A 15,458-nucleotide genomic window follows, 5' to 3' on the forward strand; every position below is an offset into this window, starting at 1 on the left:
AAATGTCATCTTCAATGGAGCAGATTCCTGAACATTTGAAACCGAATCAAGGAATCTGGGAAATACGGGATTTTTTAACCTACCTGACCTAAAAAGCCTCTGCATGTTTCTAATAAGCTCCACGAGCAGAAACGTGCTCAAACTAGGATCAATATTGGAGATGATTTTGAAAAATGGAGAGAGGTTAGAACACAGAAAGGTTTACAGACTGATGCAGAGCGGGATAAACACTGAAGCTTCAGTGTACGGGCAAATTCTATCTCTACTTCTATGTTGCTGAGTTTATATTAAAAAAAACTGTTAGATTGTCGAAAGTTATGACCTTTGATAAAAACAGATTTTACACTCTGTATAAGACATCTTTGGGATTTTTAGTACTGTCTCATTTGTTTGAGTAACCTGGCTGCACTCTGAACCACTTCCCTTTTCTCTTCTTTTTATACCTTGTTTTGGGCTCAGGGGAGAAAGCTTTAGGGATGGATGCAGGACTACCATTGCTCTCAGCAGGGGGCTTGAGTCTTGCTCTGCTGACCCCACTGTTATCCTTGTCGTGACAGGAAACATACATCATAGTGGGGCCTCTAATGTAAAACACATTCCACCACAACTTGATCAAAGCCAGGCTGCGTGGACAACACAGTGCCCTGTAATGCCATATTTTGACCATATAATTGGGGAGCAATTACAGCTGACAAAACACTGGAGTGATTTTCTCTTTTCCTCTCCCTCGCCGCCTCCCCCTCTCTTCTCCTCGGTGTCTTCAGGCTGTAAGAAAGCCCACAGAGGGCTTGCCATAAACCATGTGGGATATTGTGTGCTGAGTTGGCTTGAAAGCTTTTGAGTGGAGCTGAAGGTTGGTCAGATTTTATTGGAGTATGATCGCTTATTCAGAGACACTATAACAACACACAAAGGCAGCAGTAACCAGTGGTTCTAAATAAACTCTTGTTCGCCTAATGTCTGACCCTTACTCACTGAAAAGCATCCATCGCACAAAAAGCTTCAAAGTCTTTTTATTTCAGATTGATTGAGTCTCTTTTCTCTTTTCAGTACTCATTCTTTACTTAGGCTGGCAACACACTAGATGATTTTCAAACCTTAACCGTAATTAAAAAACGTGGGCGATCCGATACATAAGGACAGTTTCAAACTATTTTTAACATTATTATCCTCCAAACACACTCCAGGTGATTCAGCCAGAGGGTTAAGACCACACACCTGTTGTCTGAAGTGGCAATTCCACCGACACCAGAAACCAAAACTTGCCGGATCTGAAGTGACTTGGGATAACAAACAAATATGGAGGACTGTCAATGTCGTCAGCTGGCTGGGTGGTTTGTCTCCCATGAAACATTATAAAGGCACTCATGTTGTTGCCATATCTAAAATACATACACCTTACACATTACACCTTACACATACATACAGCACATAATAACTGCCCCTCAAATCCCAACCACTGGGCTCTTAAAAAATGAGAAACTCAGGAAGGATTACAGCGTAGTCAGAGATGTTGGCGAGTGTTGGCAGTGTGGCACAACAGCCAAAGAATAGGAAAAGAACCTCTGACAAAGCCAAAAGACGTGGAGTTATAACAGATGTTGCTGTTTTGTTGTGTTCCAGTGGTGGTTGCCCCAGATTGCATGGGCAAACATTTTGATCCATGGGTAGTCTTTCATTTTGAAGCCCTCCCCCCTCCTGCTGGGCCAGTCAATATGAACATGAAGCCTCGGGGGCCTGAGCTCTGTGGTATTCTGCTGTTCAGAAATCAAACAGAAAACACATGAAGCTCTGCAAAACAGCACAGTTGGACTACAGTCTGGAAAAATGAGCTCCAGCACACAGGCATATGGAATAAAGTTCCTCATCAGTGCTAATGGTACTGTGAACGGTTTATAGGTGCAATATAAAGATGTTAAAGGTTAAGACTATTAACCTTAGCATTACAGTTCAGCCAACTCAGCTATGCAGAAGCTTTCTTTTATTTGAGTGAGTTTAGCAACGTTTGTGTCGTCCTGTCATGATTTGTGAAGCCAGATCACCTAAAGAAACCCCGGGAATGTTGAACTCTTTGCTTTGTTGTAACAGGCCTCTGGTATTAAAGTAAATGAGGAGCGTTGTGGAGCCTGCAAAACCATCGACAAGTCTTTATAAGATTGAGACATATAAGCAGATGTGCTTGGATGGAAGACGCAGCTAGGTGGTCTCCATTCTGGCTTCTGTTTGTACCTGTTATCTCTCGTCAGGAGGTGAATTCAGCTGGAGTGACAAAGGGAGGCTGGACAAGCTCAAAGCATGGCTGTTCTGCTGGTATGGTGGGAGGTGGAGGATGTCAGATGGTTGGTCCGTGGCTCTGCCATCATGCTCCACCACTTAGCATGCTAATTAATCCCAACCAAAAGGCTGCGTCAGTCACCCCACGCTCCACCAGGGACACTCCCACTGGGCTCATCCTGCTTTAATTGAGCACGCTTTTCAGAAGCCCGCTGTCCCTGGGATTACATTAGATCCCTCTAATTCACCCAGCCTGCCACCAGCGTGGGCAAAGTGAGCACAAGAGGGAGGGAGCGGGATGAGAGGAAGAGCTGGGGAAATGTATAAATAAACCAAACAAACAAACAAAAAAGCCAGACTGAGTGTTTATTAACACCCCTGGGATGAAAACGGAGGTGAGTGCAGGAAATCATTAGCACAGGAGAGTCAAACTAGGCTCGTTTGATCTCGCTGATGGAGGAGCAAATGTAATTTAGCGCACCGCTAGTAATTTGTTTAAGCAGTTAGCATGGGTTCCTTTTAATTTCATTTTGCCTGGCATCAGTCTTTCAAATTAAATATTTTTTATTTTGAACAAAGTGGATCTTTGTGCGCCTCCAGGCTCAAAGACCAGCCCTCAACAACAACTAATGTTTATTCATCTTCGCTTGTTTGCATGTGCGCTAGACAGAATCCTGACAGGCAGCGTGCGGTGTCGGCTTTTATTTGACTACTTTCAGTATAATGAGGCAACTCAGATGTACGCTGCGACAGCTAGCAAATCATAGCAGCAGGATAACAAAGTGTTTTTGTCACTGCCGCTCTAATTATTTGGAAGACGGTGCTGAAGCAGCTGCATCTGTTTTTGGTGTCTCACCTTATGTCCTCACTCTGCTGAGAGCTGTTGACTGTGCATTCTGTTCATGAAATCAAGACACTGCTTTCAAGCCAAGCTAACTTAACAGTTTCCAACTAATGACATCCTTCTCTCACTAAACATATCGAGTGTAAACTAAAAAATCCTGTCAGAGTTCATTTGATCAAAGATTTACAGCTGACTGCAGCGTGCCCCCTCACATATCAGCTAACATAACTGATTTAAAAGATGTGATTTTTATGAATAATTGAGGAATGGGCACTCAGGGGTCAACTGTGCGGGTTTATCTGGCCCTGTCAGGGTGCTGACAATTTATTGTTGCTCACCACCCGTAACACAGAGTGGGTCTATCCACGCATCTGGACCTGCTAGTCTGAGCTCAGGTGAGTGGAGAGGGGAGTCTTATCAGCAGGAGATGACGAGGACAATGCTGCTCTGGAGCGGCTTATCAGGTCTGTTTTCACACCATGTGGAGCCCGAGCAACTGCTTTTAACCAGCTGCAGAGATTTGAGATGTCCTTCTCTGGTAACAACGAGGCACAAATCACTCCAACGACAAGCTGCAAACTGAAGAAACATGAGCAGCCATTTTGGATGCACTAGAAGCCTTTACCAAGACTCTTATTTTGAAACATGTGCCGAAAAATCCCTTTTAAATATTGCATTTCCTTCATTACTAGCCTATATATACTACCCAGAGGGTAGCATTTATTGTCAAATATATCTGCAATCTTCAGATGAGTGAAGTCAAACTTCTCCAAAGCGCTGCATTCCTATCTGCCACTCCAGGCTGATAAACAACATGTGCTCTAATGTGAGGGAACTCTGTGTATCTCAGCTGTGTCCCTGGCACAGCCTGCAGGGGTTGTTAGCACTGACAGCGCCGGTCTTTATGCATGAGACTTCCAGGCAGATTGTTGGCAGAGCGGGGCACTTTCTCTCAGACGGGCGTCATCTGGCTGCTAGCCTCACAGTCTTCTCCTCCTCCTCCTCCTCCTCCTCTTCCTCACCTTGCTCCCCTTCCCATCATGGCAGGCCCAGAGAAGAAGCTTTATGGAGCCCTATAATGATACGTGGCGAGTATGGAGCACTGGGGTGATTGTTAACGGCGGCAGCTGCGCGGATAGCCTGGATGATGGAAAATCAGTGGGACCTCATTTTGGTTTGCCAGTATGAATATTAATGGCTCGTTTCCAGGCCATGGCTAATGATGAGGAAAATTCCCTAATAAAAACTTGATGTGATGGGCAACGACCCGCGGGGTCACTGGAGACAGTCAAAGTTAATAGTGTGCCATCAGGTGTGAGGAGTTAAGTGATTAGAGGCACAGAACCTAATCCTGATGTTTTTCTCCCCCACAGCCATGAGTCACAGAGAGGGGGGGAGGGGAGGGCAGGAAGAGGGGAGGTGAGAGGAGCAGATGAGGTTTATATCTCTTGACAACACAAGGTTGCAGCCTGTTGTTCAGCATCCACCCAATACATGCACGCCGTGAATATTACAGTCATTCTGGAGATGGCAGACAGAGATCATTTTGTGTAGAACCATTACATGCAGTCACATCATCACTGTTATCACATTTCACACAGCGTTTACGGCATCGGAAAAAAAAAAACATTTAAGCGCTATGATAGAAATAACCGACTCAATATTAAAATGATGCTTTTTGTTGTCTTACTTTGAGGAATAAAGAGGATTTTCTTGGATTGGAAAAAGAAGCGACACTTCTCTCACAATAAGAAGATGCTGAAAACTATTTTTCTAAGGCTTTGAATTGGAGGACTAATGATTTCAAGTGCTATAAAGTTGGAAGCCGATTTCTTTGTTCTTTGTTCTTGTATGTATGATTCATCAGTCACTTGTTTTGCCTTGAACATTTGAGGAGGAACCATCATCCTGCTAAGATTAAATTTACTTTCTGACAATGACTCCAACAAACACATAGCTGGTCGATGTCGGTTGCAATTGTTTAACGTTGATTCTTATATTGTTAAAAGAAAGCACACACCCTACAGTGTCACTTGGTTTGCATTGCACTGCGATTAGCTCTTTACAGGACGCAAAACCAAGAGTGACAATATACGCTAGCTTTCAGTGAAACTAATATGTAAAGGACAGCAGTCATTGTTTGACGCTGCAGATTTCATTTGTAGATATAAACATCTCATTTCAAGAAACTCAGGTCAAATTTGTTTGCTCCAGTGGCAGATATTTTAAGTTATTACAAGCAATTTCAGGCCCTTAGTTTGGATTGTACATTTTTAAATAAAATGTTAATCTGGACTTGACATGTGAATGTGGCTTATATTAAGTGTAATGAGATATTTTTTACAGAAATACACCTCACAAGTTGAGGTTTTTACTATTGGCATCAGTGGTGTCAGCGTAAGAATGTGTATGAATGAATTAGTTACTTCTGATGGTCTCTTTACTCAGCAGCCTCTACCATCAGTGTGTGAATGTGTAGGTGTGACCTGCAGTGTAAAAGCACTTTGAGGAGTCAGAAGACTAAAAAAGAAATAAACAAGCTCAAGTCCATTTTTATCAGTTTGTTTTGGTTCCATGCTGGTGCTCAAGGGTGACATCTACTGGATCAAAAAGTCACACATTCTTCCTCGAAAATGTATTGTACATGTGCGCCTCCAGATAGCTTTAAGGTTGATGTCGGGCACTTAAAATAAACATTAGAGGAAACACATTAACTTCTCAGTGCTGTTTAATGTATGTCATCACCTAAAAATCTGTCTAATAATCTTTGATGAATCCAGTGTCTGCTTTGTTCATCAGCCCCCCGTCTGGTTATAGACACAGAGCTCAGAGTTGAGGTGAGGCTAGGTGTGTGTTTGTGGGTGTTTGTGTATGCGCCCACACTTGGATTCTGCAGCTGTAAGTTATGTTTGTTGTTTTTTTTTTCTCATTTCTATCAGATAACCGGTAAACACTTCCCGCCCCCAGGCGCCTATAGCCCGGAGAAATACGTTGAGATGCTTCTAGAAGCAGAGATACTAAACTCGGTGCTTGTGTAACAAATGGATTTTTTTTGAGAAAGCAAAGTGCTGCACCTCAAAGTTCCTCCCATCCTACCTTGGTCCTTGTCAGCTGTGTGTGTGTGTGTGTGTGTGTGTGTGTGTGTGTGTGTGTGTGTGTGTGTGTGTGTGTGTGTGTGTGTGTGTGTGTGTGTGTGTGTGTGTGTGTGTGTGTGTGTGTGTGTGTGTGTGTGTGTATGTGTGTGTGTATGTGTGTGTGTGTGTGTGTGTGTGTGTTAGGTGGGTGGATGGGACTGATCAACAGAAAGCTTCACCCTGCGGCAACATCTCTTTCTGCCAAGCATCACTTCAGTACTACACTGCCACATCTCTGGTGCAAATGTCCTGCCTTCCTCCACACTGACAAAACTGAAAGCAACACACACACACACACACACACACACACACACACACACACACACACACACACACACACACACACACACACACTGAACTCTTGTGCCTTCTGAACATAACTTTTCATCCCGGGCATGTTGTGTGAACGTGTCTGTTTGTGATTTCAAACAGCGCTCCTCAACACTCCTTTGCTCAAATTGCTGGTGCTATTAGAATAGAAATCATTTGAGGTTTAGCTCAAGAAAACAATAATACAAACAGTCAGGGCGAGAAAATCTCAGAAATATTCTTTTTGTACTTTTTGGCACAGTCCAGTCCAATAAAAGATAGAGAAGAACACACTCCAGAGTATTGAAACCAGGCTATAAAGTTCTTATTATTTTATGGAAGGCTCCATATTTTAGCCTCTCTCTCTCTCCCATCTCCACCTTTAGCCCTGATGTCCCGCTGACTGGAATCCAGAGCTTGTGGTCAAGTTGAATATCTTCTGGATAAAGTTGAACATTTGAGGGGAAATTGCATTCAGATGTTGGCCTGCTGCGTTTGGCCCCGTGCTGCACATGCGGATCAGACCAGGTTATATTAGTCCAGACAGAAGTCTGGTCCTCCCTGACGAAACATTCTTGGCTGCAGATGGAGACGTTTGCCTTACGTGACTGTATAGACCGTCTCAAACACTCATGCTGAGCTGTTTTCTTCTCTTTGTGTTTGTTTGAGGTTTTCTCTTTCTCTATATGACAGCTGGAAATCAAGCAGACGCTGGGCAAATTAGATGTTCCATGTCATCTCCGCAGAGTTCTGCTTATTTTAAGGATCCGTCCCAGTCTGTCATGTCATCTTGAATTTCCACTCGCTGAGCTTTTGCGTGCATTTTTACTAAATTGTCTTTTACGAATACCTTTTCATGAAATATGTGTCTGCAGGGCTTCTTTCTAAAGTAAAGTTATCCCAAAGTTTATCTGAGGTTCAGTTGACTGTGAAGTCACTTGAGCATGTTCTACTTCTGGGCATGTGTATACGTTTGGAAATACATTTTCATGTTTATTATGTTCTAGTGGTTTCAACTGACCAAAGAGAGTCTTTAAACAAAATGCCTCTGAAAGGTAGATCATCATTTACATTACATGTCTGAGACAAAGCTGCATTGTTGCTGTTTCTGCTTCCTCATGTGTAGACCTGAGCTCAGCAACACATTCACCCTGCCAACACAATACCAACATGTCAGCGGCCCAACGCTTGATTGAGGCACCAATCTAGCATCAGCTTGTTATGTGGTCATGTTGACGATGATAAATATGTCAAGTTAACAAAATATATCAGTAGCATCTTGTTTAACATGCAAAGTGAAGCTTCACAAATATTTCAGATTTAAAGACTTTTTGACGTCAACAATACTCAACCAAAATGAGCATCTCTCAACGTTTACAACATTAGATCATTGTTGGTTACTCATGTACATTACTTAACTAACACTGTATTTGACATAACTAAAGTATACCTGTATAGGTTATGTAACTAACATACTTACCTGCTACCCTAAACTTTAAAAAGATGCTGACATTGTCTTTCAACTGAGAGTCAAACCCTGGTCTCCTGGTTCAACATCCTATGTTTTTAGTTCTCATAAATTGCTGCTGACCGACTGACTAACACAGATTTGAGCTCCTCATCACCACTTCTGCTACGTCATTGAATTTCAGAGCTAATTGATGCAAGAGGATAACGCCCTGAAATTACGCTAGAAAGACAAATGTCTGTGAAGGTTCTTAGTCATCCAGGTCATCTTAATTAAAGGCTTGATCCAAGACATTGTGCTGGACTTTGTTCAGGTTTTAGAAGACATTTCACCCCTCCTCTGAAAGGCTTCTTCTAAACTGACTGGTGAAGAGAACTAGAAATATAAGCCTCTGGTCATGGATAGTATGGTGATGGTTATTGCAGTCAAATGGGAGTCGTTATCAGGGCTGTTGATCTAGTTTCACATGAAGTTGTTGACACTCTGGGTCATCTGTGAGTCACAAGGGTCACCTAAAGAGTCACATTTTGAAGTGTTGGGCTACTAACCACGCTGCCACATTTGATTATGGACCAATCTTAAGATTGTTAAAAAAAAATCAGAAAAAGTCTAAATTTGATTCTCCAAGTCGGTTACATTGTTGTTATTTATTTCTGTGTTGTAAGAAACTCAAACTTGTGAGCGTATAGTGACGGGGCCTCCTGCCTCAGCTCCGAGTGCCAGAGCAGGTGCTGTGTAGCAAACCCTGAGCTCATCAGTCTCCTCCTGCCCGCCTCTATTTGTTGTTCCTCAATTCACAGCGGCGGACTGGCAGACTGTGTAATGTGCGGGTGAGAAAGAGAGAGGGGTACAGAAGGTGTGAGTGGGGGATTTGAGAATAAGGATGGCACTGATCCTCGCTTCACCATCCTGGTCTTCCTCTCTTCACCGTGAATAATGTAGCACAGCACCTACCCAGCGGTGGAGCAGGCACGCCGCCATCTCAAGCCGAGGTGGAGAGAGATGCGTCCAGCTTGGCGAGTCTAGACTCTGCCACATTCTAGCCCCACCACCCCTCCTCCATCTCCAACCTGCAGAGAGGGGCACTGGGCTCCAAGATGGCAATCAAGGCTTGATTTGCCAACACATTTCCAATGATTAAAATGTAATTAGCACAAGCGAGCACCTCCTCCCCAGCTAATTTCCACGCACGCTGTGACAGGCAGGCGGTCGGCGGCACCCAGGCCCCAGCAGCAGATGGAGGAGGCTGCAGCGGGAGGGGAGAAAAACCATTTTGCCATGCGACTGTTTGCATCAGAAAACCATCAGGACGTGCAGCTATATCGGGAAGGAGCTGTTAGGAGGAGGAGGGAGCGAGGAGCCCTTGACGACAGCATGTCAAATTGGCACCGTCAGAGCTGACCCTGGCAATGGCTGCCATCCTTCATGCTGTCTCTCCAGCTCCCAGGCATGCAGGCAGGTTGGCTTCCTCCCCCGGCTTTAACCCCTTCAGCCATCCTGCAGGACAGCCTGGCTTGGGCTGATAAACAGACACCATCCTGTGTGCAGCGGGGCGCTTTAATGAAGCCCATATCAGACATAATTAATTCTAAGGTCATGGATAGCAACCAGCAGAACTGGAGGCTAATGTCACTCATGGGGGCGACAATATGCTCAGAACACACATCCAGACTTAAGAAGACCACTTAAATAAACATTTGAACAATTACAATAAACCTTTTAAATACGGACTGTTGCCTTTCGAAATATCTTTTTACACGTGTCATTATTTTCTGGATTGATTTAACATCTGTTGGTGTTTTTTCAGTTTCTCAGAAGGTTATGTGGGAACACGGCATACTTGCCTTGCACGCATCCCTGTGTGATGTGGTCACCTCTCTGCTGCAGACTTCTTTCCGCGGGTAGCTCTGGCAGGGGACTTTGTCGGGCCCTGCTTCTTCTACAGACGATAACATAGCCGCGTGGTTTAGCATTCAGCCCGTGGCTCCTCGTGTTCCCCCCTCGCACTGGGCCAGTATTACTCTCAGCTGGAGAGGATTTAGGACAAGAATAATTTACTCCTTATTTGAGACCAATGTAAACAAAAGGCTCGACGCTTGGACTGAGCGCAGGGAAATTTGTAAGAGCACTCAGCCAAAAGAGAGGCCTGGCTGAGAGCGGAGGGGCAATCAGAAGTGCTCCGGATACAAGCCAACATCAACAGCTCTTAGAGCTGACGCTAATGTTTGACATTCCTCTGTTGCTTAAACTTAACACCAGGGTCTCGCTGTACAGTATAATAGCCAGCCTGTGTAAATAGCAGAGGGCCTGGGTAGAGTATCAGTTTTCTTTGTGAGCCCCCTCCCTGGTCTAATGGTTTCCTTATTGGAAGCGACTGTTGCTTTAAATAAGACTGTCAGAGGGCGAACTCCACTCATCTCAATAGCACCATTGTTGTTGTGTTTTCTTTCCTCACTGTAATGTATTCATTGTAAACCTCATATATGTCTTTTCATCAGAAACAGCTTCTCAACATTGGCTTTAAGTGCTTTTGACACCACAGTTTGTCATCGCTCTGCAGATTGTATACGTACTCACCCGTCAGGAGCAATAACTACATGTTTGAGCTAATGCTTATACCCTCACAAAACAACACCATTCCTCAGTTAGTAATGACATCTTCTAAAACTCATTCAGTGTGTTTCCTATTACCAAGTGCAAAGCTGAGCCTTTCAAGCTTTCCGTCTCAGTCTGTCATGTAAAAGTCGGTAAGTAAAAAAAAAAAATCACAAGGAGGGGAAAACTGTTCATATGCAGGGATTTTTTCTCCGCCGCCTCAGGTTGCTTTATGCACGAGGCGAAGCATTAGTGCGCTATGATCACTTATCAGTGAGTGACAGCTCCGACTTGTTTGTATGCCAGATGTGTTTTTTATCTTTTAGGGATATTATTTTTGTTACTTTCTGCGCTGTACTCGAGCAGCGGGTTCATGGGAGCTCCGGCGTCTGCTCTGTGAGGATGATCAAATTGGCTGCCCTCTCCTGTCAGGCCTGATCTCAGGATTTTTTACTTTGCTCATTATAAAGGTATTTCCATTTTATTAAGTTTTCCCTTTTGGTCGCTCTCGGAACATTTGCATACCTCTATTCCTTGGGAGAGAAAAAAAAATAATGACAGCAATTTCTTTCCCTTTTCTCTCCCCCCGCTAGCCGTGTGAGTGCTTCGTTTAGTGGCACCTGCGAAAGCGACAGGCGCGGGGATGAGAAGTGAAAGAGAGCAGTTGATTAAATCATCATCAAGTCGCGGCACAGAAAGTCAATTCTGCTCGCCGTCTACAATGATATCCTTTTATCTTAAAGTAATGAGCTATGGCACTTTTGCATCGGGTAATACGATGAGTTCCATTAGCATGTTCCATTTGCTTCACAAGCAAGGGCAAGTCATTCCAGCCGGCTTCTATCTCGGCAATCAAAGCAATTGGCTGCACAGCCGGGGAACGGGGGGGGGGGGGGGGAGGATAGGGAACAGGAGAAAGAAAAGGCTAGTGGTGTTTTTTTATGGATCATAACACAGAGGGAAAAAATGAAAATGATGTCCATTATTTGAACCCCTTTGCATGCCTGTGTTCTCAGTGTGTGCAGCACGGGCAGAGAAGCAGCTAATGAGTGCACGGCTGCATTACTGCTGCCACATCCAGACAGGCCTGAATACATGGAGGCAGTTGAAACGGCTAATACTGATCATCAATGATGTCTGCTGCTGTGTTGAAGGCTGATATATGCATGACATTTCTTCACACTATAACAAACCGTTTGCTTTAATCCTTCTTATTACATGTCGAGTACAGTCATCAATATAAAGACGATAAATATTAATGCAGGAATGATTTCATGGATTTAACAAAACGTTCTCCTGTTTGAAACTAGTCCATTAGTTTGCACGTTTCAAACTGCATCCATAGCAACAGTGAACCGTGCAGCCTTCTTTAAAAGGGGCCTTTACTTGACTTTTATAACGCACATTAGACTGAACATTAAAGAGAAACAAGGTGAAAAGGGGCTGGAAGAATACATGCAGAGCATAACTGTCAAAGCCTGTTGACATTTTCTTTTCCATTAAGCAGTCTTTAAAATCGTCCTTTCTCATTACGGAGTTATTAAACGTGTCTACTTCATGTGTTTTCCTTCAACTTGATGTCTTTGTCTCCAAACTTCTTTATGTTTTCCTCCTCTCTTTTTTCCTCTTCTCTGCTTTTAGGGCAGACTGTCAACGATTTTATAGACATAAGACTATGATCATGCTCAGGTGAAGGATTTGTTCTGAGGATTGATATGATTAATTCTTAGATCAAAACTTAAATCAAACTCTATCGTCATTGTGCGTTTACTTTAATTTCCCCTGAAATGTGCTTTTTGGAACAATGGCAACATATATTATTTTTTTCAATTTTTATTTGTTAAAAAGTAAACAAAAGTCCTTTTATAATTGTAGAAATGGTCTGTTCTTCATAGTATGTCTGTTGATTTAAAAAACAAATCTCACTATGTTGCAATTGAACAATCAGAATCGAGTATTTAACCGAGCCGTGCATTAACCTTTTCTTTGTTTACAAACTATCTTATTTTTTAAAATAGCCAACATTCACGTGTAATCGGTATTTGCATGTCCCTTATTTATTCCTCCAGCTGACTCTCCGTAGGGCTGCTGGCTCTCTGCACACTGTAGTCAAATGGGGGAGGAATGTTGTGGGTGTTGGAGAAAAGAGAGTGAGAGAGACATGGAGAGCAGGGAAACGTCTGAGGAGTGTTTGCCCAGTGCGTTTATTGCCTCTGCATAATTTATGAGCTGCTGGAGCTGACCATCATGGCAGTGTGCCGCGGGCAGCCCCTGGGGCCGTGTGGGACAGGCCTGTAAATTGGATGCTATGCTCCTGCTGAGCTCGCAAGGCGCCCCCCCCCCCCCCCCTTTTTTTTTTGTACCATCCAGCTTCAGACAGAGCAGCCACGAGCCCGGCCAGCTACCTCTGAGCTCTGCAGGCCCCAGATCAGCAGAAAACAAGAGATGGCAGCAAAAAAAAAGGGAGAGAGAGGGAAAAGCCAGTAAAGCCTTCTGTCGCTCACTCCCTGCGCTGTCAATCATCTCACCCCCTTCCTTCACTCCCTCCCTTCTTTAATCGACACCCACCAACCCCTCCCTGCACACACACACACACACACACACACACACACACACACACACACACACACACACACACACACACACACACACACGCTCACTGTGCCAACCCCTGCCCATATTCCCCCCCAGTGCCTTCTTCATTACCGACTCCAGTGCTTCTCTGCACCTCAGCCATATGCACCACGTCGAGGGCCGCCAGTCACCCAGCATCACACTAATTAGTTGATAAAGAATTAAGTGGACCTTGAAATTGAAATTGGAAAGAAAAAATGAAATCTAACCACTTTTTTCCCTGCCTCCATTACAAAGTTCCCCCTACCTCCTCGTGTCATTTCTCCATTTTCCAGCCCCAAGCAGGAGCAGTCATCGTGGAATTATAATTCACGTGTCGAGATTCCAGCTCCGCCTGAGTTTCACATACGTTTCAATGTTAATAAGGGCACCGCTGCTTACGAGGAACCCGCTTTGTTTCCCATTCCTGTGCTCGAGTCAGCTAATGAAGTGATCTGACGATATTCACACTGAATATGAGTATGTGACATGTTCGTCATTAAAGAGCTGATGAGATGTGCCGTCTGCAAAGGTGACTCCGATTATGGCTCCCACATGTGTTTAAATAGAACAAAGATGGAGACACATCATGTCTGATCTTTTGTTTTACCTTTGGTTTCTTTCTCTTTTCTTTCAGGGTGACACAGAGAGCGACCAAGACGACAAGGTAAGTCTGCCGTTTAATTTCTTATATTTTATTAAACAAACCTGAGTCGATGAAGGCATCCTGCATCATATTTCAGGAAGATTCAAATATTAGGCTTTCTTTAAGGCGGGAACATTCATGTAATTAGAATTAAACATCTTGTTAATAAGAATGTGAAAGCCTTAATTAGCTGCGCATTAATTATAAATGACTTAATGATGTGTAAAATCTAAATCGAACTGTTCCGTCTTTTTAGGATTTAGATGACATTTACATGAGAGCACTGTGACAGGCGGGGCGGAGGGTGCAGGAGCAATTCTGCTTGGAGCCTAACAATGACAATCTGAACATCAGTTCATGTCCCTGTCGGCTTATCTCATCGATTTGTTCACCTATAGGTCTCACTATCTGCATGTTGGTGCATTTAAGATGCTCTGATGTGCTAAATAGAACACTGGACCAAAATTAAGGTATGGGGGCCAATAGGGGGACCCCCAAGGGCTAAAAAATGTTTAAACCTCAGCAGTGGCTCAAATTGTGCTAAGTTAGCAATGACAGTAGGAAACCTCCCTAAGGGGGGCCCATCTTACACCTCCACTCATATACTAGTAAATTACTGAATGTTGCTCATCGAGCCCTGAATATGGGCGAGAGAAACTTGAGTAACATAATTTCCCCAAGCTTTACATTTAGTTTTTTGTTCTTTGACTTTTCTTTTCATTCTTAATTGTCATATTTTTGAAATGACAAGGTTCTTTATACTTCTATTTAGAAATAATAATACTGATGTGAACTTGAGAAATAAGAGTGGTGATGAACGCTGGTTGGAGGGGCCCCCTGTGAATGTTGGCCTTGGGCCCTAACAGACTCTACAATCCCCACTGAGCACGGGGGAGAAATGATTTATTGACGGAAGTATCTTGGACTCTGCTACGGTAGGTGGTGACATTCCCTCTTTCAGCTGGTTACCATTGGACCTTCTTCCAGTAGAAGTATTACATCACATACTAAACAATCGATAAACAAGTTACCAAGCAACAAATTGGTTACATGTCAAATGGTGGACTAACTCCTTCAGCTCACACAACATAAACTGTATCTGCTCGTCTGTCCAAACGTCTGGTTCTCGCTCTAGCACTCGCCATGTTGGTACCTTCAGCTTGTTTTCCTTCATTGTTTTCTTCTATATATTTATGCTGTTCAAAGCCCAGAGCGGGAACTGGGGAGCATGCACAGAACACCAAGGCCAGTTCGAGCCTGGTTGAGGTTTATACATGCAAAAGTGAATCGACCCCCAACCCCGTTATCTAGCTGTGTTAGTCCAACTTCAAGAAATTAGACTCAGACTAGTATGTTTACATGTTTCTCATAAGTCCAGTTTTAGTCGGACTAACACACAATAAATCAACATGACTTTTTAAACATCATGTAAACACACTGGGTGACACTGGAGGAAGGTTTTAGTTAAGGATACTTCTTGTCATTTTAGGATTGTTAAAATAGCACAAATGAAATCAATAATTGATAAAATGCATTAATTTAAAAAACCTATGTATGACCAAGAGATAGTTGGTC

At 43.5% G+C, this 15,458-nt stretch overlaps 1 protein-coding gene across 7 annotated transcripts in view; it reads left to right on the top strand.

Annotated features, from left to right (window-relative positions):
* auts2a (activator of transcription and developmental regulator AUTS2 a) overlaps window positions 1-15,458 on the top strand; it is a 342,153-nt gene that overhangs the window by 211,170 nt on the left and 115,525 nt on the right. For all 7 annotated transcript variants that reach the window (XM_029276886.2, XM_065962928.1, XM_065962931.1 and 4 more), the window contains one exon: window positions 13,875-13,904. In XM_029276886.2, the coding sequence (XP_029132719.2) occupies window positions 13,875-13,904 (30 nt within the window). The remainder of the gene's footprint in view (window positions 1-13,874; window positions 13,905-15,458) is intronic.

The sequence above is a fragment of the Labrus bergylta genome, chromosome 14 (genome assembly GCF_963930695.1).
Source record: "Labrus bergylta chromosome 14, fLabBer1.1, whole genome shotgun sequence".
NCBI lineage: Eukaryota > Metazoa > Chordata > Actinopteri > Labriformes > Labridae > Labrus > Labrus bergylta.